We start from the raw sequence: 16,114 nt of genomic DNA on the forward strand, positions 1-16,114 counted from the left end.
CTCCACCTTCTGCCTTGAATGTCCAATCATTGAGCAGAATTTGAGTCAACCATCCATCAACAAGAGATGCATCTTCGTCTTAGCGAGTGTGTGCGAGGCCACTGAATCACTACTGCAGTGCAGACACTCGCATCATTGATGAGTAGTTGAATATTGTTGTCACGAGGGTTTTTGTATCGGATTATATTGGACTGTATCGGTGTCGATACTGTATGTGAGCCAGCTTAACAACGACAGTATGTTGCATCAAGAATTTGAACTTTAAATAGCGACACCGGCTTAGTTGTGTTCTTTAAGTATTTTTTATTCATCACGGCAGCAAAGTGTCAATGTTAAGTGATTATATTGTCATTAAAATATTGATTTTAAGTGTAACATCTGTAAAAAGGCATTGGTTATCTAGTATCATCAACTGTAGTCTGCTGCCCTCTCCTGGCAGCAGACAACAGTACAGATGAAGGATGTCCAGGATAATCTATATGCAATTGTTAACAATTCCAAGAGGAAAAGTAGACTGTGTTGCTTCACGCCGTTGAGTAAAATTGTAATGCTTGTAACACCTAAGGGTAGATTTTGGACACACCGTACTGAACGGGCTTGTACGAGTAAGGATTTGAAACATGTTCTCTCAGAGCGGACGTCCGTTTCCTGCAGACAGTACTGGACACGCTCTTTTCACCCGGAGGGACAAACTGCCAACCGGCAGGTCTGTGGTGTGACCATGTGCATGCTGAGAGGATATTCTGGGTAACGCAGTGATTTATATTATTAGATTTTTAATGTGATGATGAGAACACCTACGAAGAAACATATGCTCGAAGAGGAGGCCGCAAATACAACGTTGCGGCTACATTATTATTACAGTTCTGTTTAAATCTGTGCTTTGTTATTCGTGGTTTTCTTGACATCTGTGTCACATTCAGACATCAGACAAACAAAAATAACAAAATACTGCGGTTCCATTTCACTCCAAAATGAAAGAATAAGAAACTTTAATGCTATTTAAATGCTATTTCAAGAAGTTAATCCTAAACTTAAAACCAGTGTTGTTTCAATTACCTCCATCAAAACCTCAGGGCTGTATGAATATGCAGCTTGCTTCAAAGGAAAAAGGAGCAGTGAACCAAATGAAAGTCAAAACAAGTGCTCCGTCGAATTCAAATGTGTCAGACAGATACAACCGAGCCTGTATTTTACGAGCAACGGCTTTATGACAAATGTGCAGGTGGACAGAGATGGCTAATGGCTAGATGGGGAAACTACACTGATTATGTGATCAAGAACCTGCACCATTGACACCATTCTACCTAATAGAAAATGAGCAAAGTTTCTTTTAAGAAAGAATCTGCATAATAATACGTCTCTTGATTATGAAGAACACCTGCTTTAGATTCCTATTGCTGTTTTCCCCTGCAGAAAAAGCTTCATTGCAGATGTCATGTAGTCCCCACAGAAGAATTCATGACTTTTTAATAGCATTCTAAATAATACCCCAAAACAAAACCCTGTTATCGAACAAGCAATGCGGAACACCTGCCAACTATTAGTCTAAAAGCTCCAGGTTTATGGTAACACACAATATGTCACTGAGCTATTAACAATCCCAACAGCAACAAAAGAAGGAAGATGATAAAGAAACTCCAAATGATGGCCTGAATCCCCCCAAAAAAGGTTTGCTCAGAAATGCTTTAGTGCACAAAACACAGACAGATAAGTCATATTAAAAAAGAAGTGCTCGGATTCTAAAGTTTAAATACATGTCCACACATACAGTTCATGTGCATTGACACCAAATAAAATATGTCAACTTCTAAATATGCTCTCAAGAATCTGCTTTAATGAGGCAACTTTAAATAATACTCTTATTGGAGAAAAGGGAGCTTAATTCATGTTTTCATGTGACACAACAGCCAATGACAGCCAATCGTTATCCCTGTATTTTACTGTTAGATGTAGCTACAAATCATACTTTAAAAGGCAAGTTATCCATTCTAAAGATGTAACCAAAGGCATTCTGATTATTAGTTACCGTAGAATAATTTGGGTGCTTCTTTGAAAAGGGTAAAAGGTAATGGTAAACACCCATTAGTGTGTTTCATAAGGTGATGATAGCTCGAGTTATTTTTGGGCCAATGCTTTTCATCCATTTGGTCGAATGAGTATAGTGTTACTGTTAAATCTAATTTCAGATACATGTAATCAGATTACTCTATTTGTTTTTTCTTTAAGTGCACAATGTACTTTGGATATTTCCTGGACTTAGTTCTGCAGTTCTCCATGTTCAGGGAAACCTTTTTTTTTGCTTATGCAGCGTGGAGAACAAATATCTTCCATATGTAATACTTAAACTAATTCATACAGTGAGTATGCGATAAATACACATTGACCCTATTTTCTAATTTGCCCTTTGAAAATGTCAAATTCTCCAGGCCCCAGTGGGTTTCTAAATAATACACAGATTTAATGTACGTGCTTAACCATAATATATTGTTTTCAGTAAAAAAGGCTCATGATTCACTAGTTCGTATTCCCTCTGGTATGCATGAAAAATGATAATTGACTACATACAGACCTACAAACGCAGCGATTACCCTTTTGCAGTAAACAGAACAGACTCGTTCCCACTGCAAAGCCCCAACGGTCGATCCCGCTTCCACGACCACTAAACCACCTCTTTAGTTTCATAGAAAAACTATTCAATAGTACTCCAATCTAAATGAAATACCCTGCTATCAATTATACAAAAGATCCTACAAGCCAAAGCAATACATCTTACATCATATTCTTCTCCTTAATGTTTAGCAACTTCATGTAATCTCCATTTGTGTACAAAGACACGGGAAAAGAAATCTAGAGACACTCAGACTAAAAAAAAAAAGGGAATTAAATCACAATATTCCCCGTTGGTCCATCACATCTGTGGATTGTTGTACCTTCTGGTTTTGGGGAGGCCCAGGTGATGACGCGACGCACCAGGCAGCAGTTGAACAGGACTTTCTTTGAGAACCCTCGGCCTCGGCGGAAATCCCGCAGGTCCTCCATCCACTGGGTCCTCTTGTTTGGTGTACACATGGCTGGAACCTCTGTGTTTAAATATGGCGTGGCATTAAATTCTGTCCAGATACGTACTCAATTATTTGGGTATCTCTGAAAGGGGCTGAGTGTTGCCTCAACATCTAAAAACGCAAACAGCTAAAGCCACATGCAGCATACACGGTCAGGTTCATGCAATACACCTGAGAACATACAGTATGTTAGTTGGGTGTGCATTTTATTTGCCTCCAGTCACGTGGGGCCGTCATTCAAAATGCCTTTTTGGAGCCGGGAAATGCTTATCTCAGAGTCCTTGGTTGTTTCAGTGAGGCAAGTCATTCTTCCATTATTCCTGGACTTAATGGTAAAAGTAATCACACTGCAACCTGGCCGGCAATACTTTGCTGACTCACACAAATCGATTTTTGAAATCAAAAAAACATCCCAAGTGTGTCCAGACCAAAGTAAAATACACTTTAGCAATTAAAACAAGACCCTACCTCATTAGAATGATGTGCCCTGTGAAGGTCCCATTCCAAGAGCAACAGTTTCACACTCAATCAACTCCTCTGACTGCAGGACCTTTGGGCTCCGCGCTCACATCTCGCAAATTGCTATGCTTCAATAAATAGAAATTGAGGTCCAGTGCAAGAGCTCACCGCTATCAATTGTTCCTGTAAGCATCATCTTACCTTGAAGGGTAAAACACGACGTGCCTGCTCTCTCCGCTTCCTCAGTCGGCAAGTGATCGTCAGGTTTCACACAAGCACTTCCCTTTTCCTGAGAGTGTGAACAGGGGTGGGGGCGAGGAGGAGGAGGAGGAGAGCAGGAACCGCTCTGTGAGAAGCAAAGAGAGTGAATGAGAGAGAGGGAACTGCTGGAAGACAATGTGGCTTCTGTTTCAAGGTAGAGGCCATTATGTGTGTTTTTTTAATCAATATCAGAGAAAGAGGAGAGCTGCATTCACAGTGGATCTCCTTTGATGAAGTCATCATCCTCATAACGGTGTAAAACAGGACTGCTATTAAACTCTGTGGCTTCTTGGAACAGTCTATTCCACCATAGAATGAGAAACAACTCAAATTGGATGTCTAATAAAGTCCCTGGTATTGTTTTGAAAACTTTTTCAGATCATTCTTGATTGAAATTGTGCCTATTTTGGATTATTTCGGTTGAGCAACATTTCTTAGCATTTGCTTTGGAACAAAAGCATTTTTTTTGTAAAAGAAACAAAGAAAAAGGGGTCCGTACAGAATTCTTGCGTCGCATCTGCACTCTATGACAAAAGACACAACACAAAACGACAGCTAAGGCTCATAGGAATGTTCTTGGTTCCTTTGAAGAATTTGACAAACCGGAGAAAGAAAATAGCCAGCGTTAATTCACGAGCAACATTTCAGAGCCCAAAACAAACCTGATTCTGCCGCTGATCTTAGAATAATTTAATCATTGGAATTCACAAGACAGCCATGAATTTCAGATACTCATGTTATCACAGAGCAAAACAAGCATAAAACTAAAAAAAAGTGGTTTGGTTGAGGATGATGCATATCACAGCACAGCAATTACAAAATCAACCTAATTATCCTCAGTTTTAATGTCTTCCACAATATTGGTATTTTTGTTAGCACTCCCCAAAGCCCTTTATTTCTCTTACGCTACAACATCCAGTAAGAGTCATTCATTTCATTTATTCATTTATGCTGCTTGCATTTAAATGCACATTAATTGCTGCGCAGTCATAGACGGCTCCGCTTCTGGCGAGGCAGCTAAGCTAAATCTAATTGCTTCCCTTGGGATGAGCAAAGCATATACCGTAACCAAGAAGACGGCTTCTTTCAGCTTTTAATATTTTGATACCAACACCAAATTGAATGACTCCAGGGCCGTGAAGAGGTTTTACAATTTTGGCTCTATACTACTTCTAGCAGTGTCCTTTAGGAGTAGGCAACACGCTGGTGAGCATAGTGGAGCAGTTAGGAGACATTTTTGTCGTGAGGCTCAGACCACAGCCAAAACTTAGAGACATCGTGGCTTCACCCGTGTAAAAGCATTGCTAATCGGAAGGCTGTAGGCATGATTCGTCATCTAAATGCATGAAGAATTAGTGAAATACAACCCACCCACAGTTCCTGCGCGTACCTGTAAGTGCTATGCGTTTTGAGAAATGAAACTGAGCTTGTGAACTCTTTGCACACGTCGATCTTCATTAGTCCCCTTATAGACACCAATCGATTAAGTCAGATGCAATTTTCTGTAATGTATTCTGAAGTCCATTCAGACAGCCAGCTCATGTGGAGTTATATCATATTACCAACATAGAATAAGACTCTGACCTCGTCGCTCCCAGAAGACGTACGGTAAGTTTCCTTGTGTCCTCCAATCAGTCTGATTTCCCTCAAAACTGCATTACACACAGACTCGCCCACTGATTTGCGAAAGGCAGCGCCTTCATTTTGAATGCAGCAGTGATGTGAGCTCAACATGCATGGTCCTTCAAGGCCTCGTGTGACTCTTGCCTAATAACTCTGCCGCCTCAGTACAAAATGAAGACTCAACAGGTTATTCGGAGCATGATGACATGAATTCAGCATTCATTCCTTTGCAACGTTCTCCCCCAAATAAGAAGGTACGGAGGTCACTTATTTCCTTTTCTTCTCAAGTGTAATGCTGGAGTGGAGCAGTCAAGTTGAAATATGTAATAAGGCCAACCATCATTGTAAAAGGTTGTAAAGAAAACTACTGTACATGGGAATCTCTCGGTTTGACTTCAGGAGTGTATCATGCGAATCTAAGGTAAGAGGATGAAGGCCAGCATGAAGAAAGCATCTTTCCTCGCTAGAAATGTGTGTTATTAGCTATTTGTGTTGCAGTATAGTCCTAAAATTGTATACTGGTATTAACATGTATATAAATAAACGACATGCCACACTTTCACTGTAATGGAGAGTTTCTTATTAGAAATAAAAGCTTCATGTTCAAATCTCTCTGCCTTGTGAACATCTTATGAATGTGTAAATAGAGGTGGGAAACATTATAATAAATGGTTGCCTCACTCTAGTGGAAGGTTAAATACATACACACACACAACAGAACCCTTGAGAGAAACGTCACAAGTTGGAAGAATAAATCAAACCCATTGCGCTTTGTTGAAATATCTCTAAATGAGTCGCTTCTGCCATCGTTTCCTGGCGGCTCCGATGTGGTCAGAAGCCTTATGGTCCAGCGTTAGCCGACCAGTTGGCCGTCACAGCAGGGCCAGACACTTGACGCACTGGGTTGTGTGCATCGAGGCCGGCTCCTCCCAAACGCACACAGTGACCTTGTCCTACAAAGTGGTTCAAATTAGAAGAATGCACGAGTGGAAAAAGGCCTGTGGATGAACACACAGCAATGCAGTTTCCAAAACACTGGTGAAGTCATGTTACGTATCAGCGGATCTTGGATCTATTTTCCTTCTGGCTCCTTGTTGGCGTCCTTGCGGAAACAGTGCCTGTTCTCCTATTTACATACGCTGAGCTGAAATGGACACATCTCTTGAACAGTGGCACGAATAATGTGACCGGTGGCGGTCAGCGTGTTGATTAGGGATGCGCCAACACGGTTTTTATATTTATCGGTTGTCGTGCAGAATACAGCGAATCTATTCAGTTTATAATATACTTAAATTTGAATCCCAGTCGTACTCGCTGGTGTAGAATCTAATAATTAAATAATAGTTGCATTATATGTTACATTTTGCTTTATACAATTAGGTAAGCAATGTCTGAGTCAAGCCCGATGTTGCCTTGAGTATGAAAGAGTGATCAGAGTGAGACATACTGCTAGCTCATCATTTAAACAAAGGTATGGGATTAGCCCGTTTAGCGCTGCACTAACAGAAACTCTATTCCTAGTCCGGCTACAAGGGAGGAGCCCTGCAGCCTCCGAATGCCACTTGAAATTAAAAAGAAGGAACAGCTTCTATTAGGCCAGATAATTAAAAACGGGCTGCAATGCCCACCTAACAATCCCGCTGATACAGTTGTGTGTCAATCCCAGCATTTGTTCATTATGATGCTTTAGTTATGCACCAGCGTTAATTATGGCACAAATAACGGTTAGGCCTTTTAAATGGGTAACTGACAAAGCTCTTGGGAGAAGGCAACTCAGCATAATGAAAATGAATAGCGCGGACAGTCGATCAGTTCCCATTTCCCTGTTCGCTTTCACACTTGCTCATTCTTGCACTTGTTAAATTGTCTCTGGCATCATGGCCAATCTAAAAAAAAAGTATGAGGAAATTCAACTCACAGAACATACTGCTAAGAGGATGCTGTATGCATATACGCTAGCACATGTCTATGAATGAGCACACATTATGAAATTAAATAAAAATACCAAACAAACCCTGACACACACACACACACACACCTCCAGAGACAAGCGTCAGACCTTTTACCACTTCCCCGGCCTCTGCAATTCTTTTTATTTTGTTTTCTGAGTCAATGTGTTGGAATGCCTCCGTAAATTATTCAGCCGCAGCATCTGCTATCTGAAGATAACAGCGTCTCTTTATCGCTCCGCGTGTACAGAGGCACGGCGCCGGTGACTATACAAGCACCTGGAGGGATTTGGGGCACCTTCTGTGTCAGAATGCGTGTCATTGTGGCAGTGAAGCACACAACGGCATACAGCCTATCAGCGGGTTTATGGTGTAAGGTCACTTTTATTTTCTCAGGGGATGCGCTTATTTTTTTTAGCTCGTCCCACAAAGGGCAATGTGTTTTCGCTGCTGCAGAACTAATGTGGTCTAAAGATCAGGAAAGTTACCTGCAACTATTGAGGACAGTTACTGAGAAAAGGGAAAATCGCTCATCTCTGACAATGAATCCTAAATACGTGTTGTCCAACACCATTACAGGAACTATAACATTTGAAATGGTCTGCATTGCGACAAATGCAAAAATATTTTTGTTTAATTGAGAAATAGAAGCAGAATTTAATAGATTCCATTTGTTAATCAACGACAAATGAATTATCAATTCATTATTTAAGTCATTTTAGGACTATAAATGCTGAAATTCCTGGTCTATATTTTCTGGGTATATGAATCTATAATGAAACAATAAACATATAACATAATTCAGTAACATTGCTTTCCGACATGTCCGGTCATAAATTATGAAGAAATGGATATGCACAGACCGACATCGGACCGGATTGACAAAAGACCCTCTCTTTTAGTGTCAATACAAAGAAAATGGCGGAGTAATGCAAAGACATCTGTCCGTTAAGTGCAAGCTTACAGCTCAACAACTGGATGTAAAGTGTGTGACAAGAGGATTCTTCACTATGAGACCTTTTCCCCGTACAACCACATGGTGTCAGCCTTGCACGTTGAACGATGCTACGGGTGTCGCACAGTAGGCACATTACTTATATAATTTCCAAGGATCAACATTCATTGACATAACATTGAAATTGTCTAAAAATAATAACGTAAGTCTGTGCAGATAAGCCTTTTGACAACCGTTGCTATTCTACACAGCCGCTGTTCACTTCACAATCCATTTTCAAGTATGCCCTCATTAACGAGATGGACTCAGGCTGGCATGTGGCTCACGTCTGCATGCTTTATATATCCAAATCTCCAGTAAGGATATTACATAGTTAGTAGTGTATCGTCTATTTCAAGCGCTGGCAGCACCCTGTAGGACATGGACTTCTGCAGGGACTAAAGCCCAAAATACCCCCACCCCCCCGCGCCCCGTATTGGGATGAGAAGAAAGGCAGACAGACTATCCAATTAGCCACTCATGCCAGGCCTGCCTCCACATATGGCTTGTGGGCTGCTCAGCTCTGACACCATTTCATCAAGAACTCCTTGGAAAGAATCATTCCTCTTTTGATTTGTTAATGTTGGTTCAATAACGGTTTTATCAGGCACAGTGGTGAAAAATGTTCACCGCTTGGAGCTGATCTCAAAAGCGCATCGCAATGCATTGCTTGTGGAGTGATGGTCCAAGTAGGCGATAGATCAAAAGTATCACTAATTTTCAAGAAAACAAGAAAAAGAAAACAAAAAATAAGAGCGAACGGAACAGGTCCAACGTTCTAATTTGAGAGCAAGCTACCACCCCATGGTGCAAAATGCTTAAGGAATGCAATAAAACCGTGATCATTATGAGACAGTACAATTATAATAGACGGAGCATATCAACTGTCCCATGAAACTGTGATAGTCATTGGCTTAGTAGACGCAAAAAACAGTTCATAGTTGCCTAAAAGATCCATCAGGTTTTGGGGCAGGGAAAGATGAAATAATCTGCCTTCAAGTAACAGTTGAAGCAGTGGCGGCCGTCCAATAGAGGGCGAGCATGAGGGCACCCGGAGCACCCTTCTCTCCTTGAGACTCCGAAAAAGAAAACAAAAATTTTAAATTATAAAAAAATGGAAATATTTTTTTACAATATGGAATGCACCCAGTGATATTAGTAAAATATGATATCTGCGCAAAATCCCGCTTTTCCCAGAGTATCGTATTGTATTAGTGGGATCATATTAGTGGTACTGTTTCGAATCCTGGTATCGTACATATCAGGTATCATGATACTCATGGCAGGTATTGCATCAAAGTCACATTTGTTGCATGTTCAGTGTGTCAGGGGGAGTTTTAACGGTGAAAGTCATGGCGAGCGGAGGAACTTGAGGCCACTGGCGAATTATAAATTGCCAGTTTGGGTACAGGGTATAGCTATATATTATACCGATATTAAACAGAATTTCCCATGAGGGTGACACAAAAAAAGTTTTATTTACAACTATTTTTGTGTTGCAATAGATGTTGAACATTAGACTACAAATAGAAATTGCATTTTTGATACCTTTACGGTTTTGCATTAAATCATTGTGGGATGTTCACTGACATTGATTGGCCCTACCTAGAACATTTTCCCCCAGCCGCCAATGAGTTGAAGGATTTATTTTCCTCTTTCTCCGTATGTCTTGTAGACAAAGGAGCTGATGGTATTTATGTATATATATATATATATATATTTTCAAGATCAAACTTTTGTATGGAGAAGATTGAACTTCTGTATGGAGAAATAAACCCAAAACAACTTAAATACAAGCTTGAAAGCTTGCTATAAAACCAGCCAATCCCGAGACCAATCATTTAGCCCACTGCCTAACAATATCATCAGAATAATGGATCAATATCTCAAACTGTCTAAATGATACATTATAAAACAAGGGGAACAGGGAATGCAAGTGGGGCCTTCAAAGGTTGTTCAGGGCCCGACTGTTTTGTTTTAGAGACCAGTTTGTTGACCAATGGGTCAAACTCTAGCACAAACAAAAAAAGACACGTTTACAAGTTGAGGCAAAGCGTTGCGACCTAGTCGACATCAGCGGTTTGTCACTGCGTCCAAGAAAATGTTAAACGATGCAAATCTGTGGCACAAACAGCCCTGCGGGTGGAAAAATAAATGCAAAAGAAGGGGCCACTTATCTTAGGTCCTTCTACGAGTTTCCCTTCTCCCTCCCAATTATTCACCCAGCACCGTATCCCCTCCTAACAAATCGGTTTTCACTTCTCCTTCCCTCAGTCTTGTCTGGCCTTGGTCTCAAGGCAGATGGTCCACACAGGCAGATGCTCCCCCAGACGGTCTCTCACAGGGGGGAAAAAAACGAAGGCTGGATCCACATAAACAAAACCTGCAGGGGGGAGGGGGGTTCCCTAGGTTATAAGTACGGAAGTTCATTGAGCAATTAATACAGGATTTGACATGGAGCTGGCTTTTGAAATCGACAGGTGGGGGGAAAAAGACATGAAGTCACAAAACCAATCTACTGTTTCGACTTGTTCCTGTGTACCAGTTTGAGTCACAACAGTGTGTATGCTATTAAGTCTATATTCACCGAAGGCATCTATGTTGCATAGAAACCAGATGCAATTCATACAAAGAAAAAAGAAAATAGTCACTTTCCCACTGATTAACAAAAATTACATATGTCTATATATAGATCTATCTATATATTGCATAACATGTATGTCCAAATACTTGGCAATAAATAGTTCCGATTCAGATCTCGGGTTGTCTCTTGCCTAACCGTGATGTATAAGGTTGTGCGTTCGTTAATTCGTTTTCTTAAAAAATAGTATGAATCGAGCAGGCGAGACACAAGTAGTAGAATGCAAATCAGGGTAAATGAAGCATCAGTTCAACAGCTATGAGTAAATGCCTCTTGGTAACATTTAACCACTGAAACTTTTACTTAATGTTGTTTAGAATTGTTCGAGGCTGTGAACATACAATATGATGCATAATTAGCTTTGAGTTAGCATTCTGCTACAAAGGAAATGAGGTCATAGATCAATACACACAGCTGGTTTTCAACAGTTTGACAAATTTGATGGAGCTAGCCTTGGTGCTGAAAGTAGCTCACCCTATAAACACTATAAACTCCCGCGGGGCAACGATTCCTTTAATCGCCTTTCTGAATTTCAGGGATAAAGGTGCTAAACCAAGGAAAGTAAACCAGAACTTGCGATGGTGACCTGAAAGAGCTCCAAGGCAACAAATCACAAAACATCTGGTGCAGTGATTTGTATATATATATTATATAGCATTAGTCAGTGTCATAATCTGTTCTTTGTCATTATAGACACACATGCAGTGCATAGCTCACATCCACTGACCTCCTACACAGATCAAGCAAAGTTCAAGCCTTCTGTCATTGGCAAGCCAGGGAGACTGCAAGTTACTTGCTGCTGAAGGCCAATTACACTACAACTCCTGACTTATTCTGGTGAAAAACAGAACATTATGCTCTCTGCTGTGCACAAGTACATGCACTGGACTACTCAGCCTCTTTAAAAGCGTCTGTCGCAGGCTACATTCACGGGCATGAGTTTCACCACGGGAAAGCTTTTATTTTAGCTGCATTGTTTGCTTTTTTGCTGATTTATGTATTCAGTGAGAGAGGAATACCTGTTACCGGGTAGAATTATTACGGTGTGACTCTAATCCTTAACAACGGATAATTAGAAGTCAATTAGGTGTGCAAACAAGCATTCACCTCAGCCGGGAATGATGAGCAGCTAACTGCTCCTCTGGCTCTGAGGGAGGCAGTAAGGAGCGGGAGGGGAAACCTATGGACCACGACTGAGCAGCCAAGGACTGCAAATGAATCCATCACGTCCCGATTGTTTGTTGCAGCCAGTGATTCCCCCCTTGTGCCCACATACTCAAATTAAATGACCACAAGGGGGGATTGAAGGTTTCCTGCATGCCAAGTATGTGGCACATCAACATAAGTGTTACCTTTATTTTAACATAGATGTATTGTTGTGTTAGTGCCAGTATAGTACACAATCATTCAGCAGAACCGCAACAATATTTCAGCCGATCATGTTTCCCTTTCAAGACAGAGCAAAAGTCCAGATGTACAGTTACATTATACAAAAGAGCCAAACACATGCAAACATGTGAGCTAAACTTTGCCCACACCAACGCACGTGCTGTTCCAATAAGGTTCAGCCTACATATAGTAATACATGCATAATCCTAGTTATCCTTCCAAGCAAGGCAAATGTATATGGCCGATAAGCAGGGGAAAGTTAAACCGGTTATTCGTCCACGAGGAGTTTCGTCGCACGTTATAAATCACCGAATCGAACGCGCGGCCACCGTCCTACCGGGGGAGGAAACGCTCTCTGCTCTCTTTGGCTCCATAGTCGCTGTTTTGTTTTTTGTTTTGTTTTTTTAATTCTCCATGTGAGTCGAAAAAAAAGGCGTCGTGTCACTCACCGGCGCTCGTCAGCGTCGACTCGGGAAACAGCTGCTTCGGATAGTTGACGCTCATCATTCAACTCCCAAGTTTCGCGAGAGCGCGCCGCAAACCCTGCGCGTGCCCACGGTGGATGGCGGGGGCGCGCAAAAGTGGGTTAGTTTAAGCGGCGATGTTGTGACTGGGAATAAAAAAAGAGGCATTTGGTTGTTAATGTTTATCTTGCCCGAGAGAAGAGATTATTTCATTAAATCGATAATTAACACGTTGGGTAACTATAGACCACTAAAGATAAATACTCAACCAAAGAACATCAAAAGGCATATTGATTATTAATGACAGTAACTTTCCCTCTTTATGGTGTCTCAAATTAAAACACCTACTTATCCACACGCAAACGTATGAATACATAAACTTTTAGGAGTGATGAACTAGCTATACAGTGTTTCCATGAGACGTCTCTATAACTGTTCACTGTCCCATGTTCATCGGCTACACAATGCTGTGTCGAGTCAAACTTTGGGAAGCTGCCTGGTAAAGTGGGACACACACACACACACACACACACACACACACTACTTGAAGGAATCACACACATTCAGTGCATAGTGTTCTGTTTGTATTCATCTTGCAATAACAAGCTGGAATATAAACAATATCAGCTGTTAAGCTACATGAGCTATAAACAGGCCAGAAATAATTCTAGTGGGGTTGTTTTCCCCTGCAGTCGTTGCCATGCGATGTAACAAGCAGCTGACAGTAAAGTCCCGACTGAACAGATAAAAGCTGGTAAAAGTCGATCTGCTTTTAACAAGCCGAGACAACTGCTGCTATTTTGTCGGAAAGAAAATGTTTAACAGCACATCTGTTTCAAGGCAGATAATACAATGAGAATCTGTCTCCCAAGAATACCACAAAGGATAGAATGTCCTATAATCCCAAGAGACCGCTTGAGACAAACAGGAAGCCTTTCACTAACCTGCTATTTTTAGACCGTCTTATTTCTGGAATAAACAAAATGTAAATGGTACCAGGTTACATCCATATTTGATGACTCATTAATCCATGACAGGTGAAATGTGTATACAAACTGTAATCTGCCCTATTTTTGATCCTGAGTCTGGGAAAAATGAAATGTTATGATTCCAATTCATATTGACTGATGAAATTTTGGTGAATTTGACTTTTGCCAGAGGTCTTAATTGATTTTGAAAGCTGTTGTAGAAAAACATATCCTAACACAATAATCATAGTCTAGATTGTCTGAAAACAAAGCAGCAACTACCACAGCGTAATTCTGATCTTATGAAATCGATACGCGATACGGTTTGTCATTTGGCGATATAATAGCAGACTTAATTAGGGGGCGGTCTTGGGTGATTTGACAAGATGACATATAGAGTCGCAGTCTCCAACCGTTGACAGGCGGATTATTTAAGATGGCACTTACAACCAGCTCTTCTGCCAAGACACCTACATCAGCTGAAGGAGAATAAAGAAGAAGGGTAAACGTCATAAAGGATCTTAGGGAGCGTTAATGTACTGTTGCCAAAGAGTGTAAATCACACAGGTGACAGGTCTTTGTCTTTCCGATTTAGTCTTTGAGAAGACTTGAACTCGAGGAAGACGAACTGCAGTAGGGGATAAAAAAAAGAAACAAGTTCAGCGGCTAAAAAGACAGATGGCATTTGAAAACATGCATTTAAGACGCTGCCCCGAAAGAGTTAATTGACTTTGACTTTGTGTCAGCTGGACAATAACTGACACGCCTTTGACATCCAGGTGGCCAACAGCGATGTCAAGTTCCCCTTAACGCCAAATCTTCGAGTGTCTCTGAAACACACAAGTTTGAAATGCACTCCAGTCTTTTCAGAACTTTCAATTTGAATCAGCTACAAAACAACAAGGATGGAAAAGTTTCCATTTCCGTTTGGCATTAAAACATAACTGCATAAAGGCATAAAAACCATGTTGGCTTTGCAAAATGCTACTTTGGGGAAAATGTGATTAAACCATTTTATTGGAAATCAAAAAAAAAATCTGCAATTTATAAAAAGTTGGAATTAACATGCTGATTATGAGTATTCCCATCAGTTTCTGCTCAGAAATCATGCAGAAGTTTTGTGCAGTGTTCTGTGACTGAATTTGAATCTGAACGGTTGCAAAAAAAACCTGACCTCAACACAACCAACCTACATAAATTCCCCAATTATCTGAGCAGACAGCTGTTTTAACCTGACAGCGATCATCACAAACCCTGGATTCTAATTAATGCTCTAATCTATGCAGCCTCAGAGGCTTTTGGGTGATTAGTGCACTACAGGTATAAAAAAAAAACCACACTGGTTCCCCTGGACGGCCAGAGCTGCCTCATTACAATCAACACCGTCGGATGGCTTCACTTCCTAAAAAGTATCTCCATTCCAGTGGCGAGCCAGCTGCGTCCTCCAAGCGCCACGAGCAGCGATTGGAAAATGTAAACAAACACATCACTTGTGCGGCTCCGCTCGTCCCTGGGAACCGCCGGCGAGGAATCCAGCTCAGATACGCTCCGCAGAGCGCACTAAGTGGAAACTGACTTCACGGAGGGATCATCGCTCCATCTGAAAATAGACTGCTTATCAGAAGTTGATGCTTCGGGTGTTTGAACTAGATTCTCTGATGTGTTATTCCTGGGATGTTTGATCTGACCTTTAGGAAAAGGTGTGAAGAACTCAATTAGTTTTATCTTAATTTGCTATTGATTTCCGCCCAAGGTGTCCCTGTGATCAGAAAGCAGAGCTACTATCAGTTTATTTGCCTTAATGAGCTTTTTTCTCCTCACAGCACAAACATCGTCCGATTGTCATTTACGCCTCGATGAACTGTACAACAGACGGCAACGCTAAAGAACTCTTTGATGCCTCGAGGGAATCAGCGAGGCAGCGGCTAATCGAGGCGTAACCGCTCTCTACATAATTCAGAAGTCTTATTATAATTTGTCACATCCAAGATGGCTCAGCAATAGATCTTTTCCCGAGTGAAATGTGTATTTTATTAATATGCCATTAATGAAAAGGGGGGAGCTGTTGGAGCTGCGCCGTCTCCTTGCTGCTTCAGACACTGAGAAGTTGGTCGGCGGGCGATGACCAATCTTTACTTCTTATTTTCAGTGGCGTTCTGTGAGGACGCTACAATCCTCTCATTACTGTTACTCGTCGCGGCAGCTGCTCCGTGAGTCAGCCGTCAATCAAGAAAACACCTTCAGAGCCCAAAGCCACCATCCACCCACAATTAAAATGCTGCTCTGCAGAGGAGAAGGGAA

General features: G+C 41.2%; 1 protein-coding gene across 3 annotated transcripts in view; it reads right to left on the bottom strand.

Moving 5' to 3' along the window:
- The window catches only part of kcnip4a (potassium voltage-gated channel interacting protein 4a), a 92,370-nt gene extending 79,438 nt beyond the window's left edge, over positions 1-12,932 (bottom strand). The window contains exons 1-3 of one of the 3 annotated variants that reach the window (XM_040181132.2): positions 12,831-12,932; positions 3,726-3,870; positions 2,934-3,083 (exon numbers count right to left, since the gene is read on the bottom strand). In XM_040181132.2, the coding sequence (XP_040037066.1) occupies positions 2,934-3,072 (139 nt within the window). In that variant the 5' untranslated portion in view covers positions 3,073-3,083; positions 3,726-3,870; positions 12,831-12,932. Of the gene's footprint in view, positions 1-2,933; positions 3,084-3,725; positions 4,212-6,169; positions 6,363-12,830 lie in introns of those variants that run through there. The other 2 variants (XM_078106339.1, XM_040181130.2) reach the window with 2 other exon arrangements.
- Positions 12,933-16,114: the final 3,182 nt, after the last annotated feature.

The sequence above is a fragment of the Gasterosteus aculeatus genome, chromosome 7 (genome assembly GCF_964276395.1).
Source record: "Gasterosteus aculeatus chromosome 7, fGasAcu3.hap1.1, whole genome shotgun sequence".
In the NCBI taxonomy this organism is placed as follows: Eukaryota; Metazoa; Chordata; class Actinopteri; order Perciformes; family Gasterosteidae; genus Gasterosteus; species Gasterosteus aculeatus.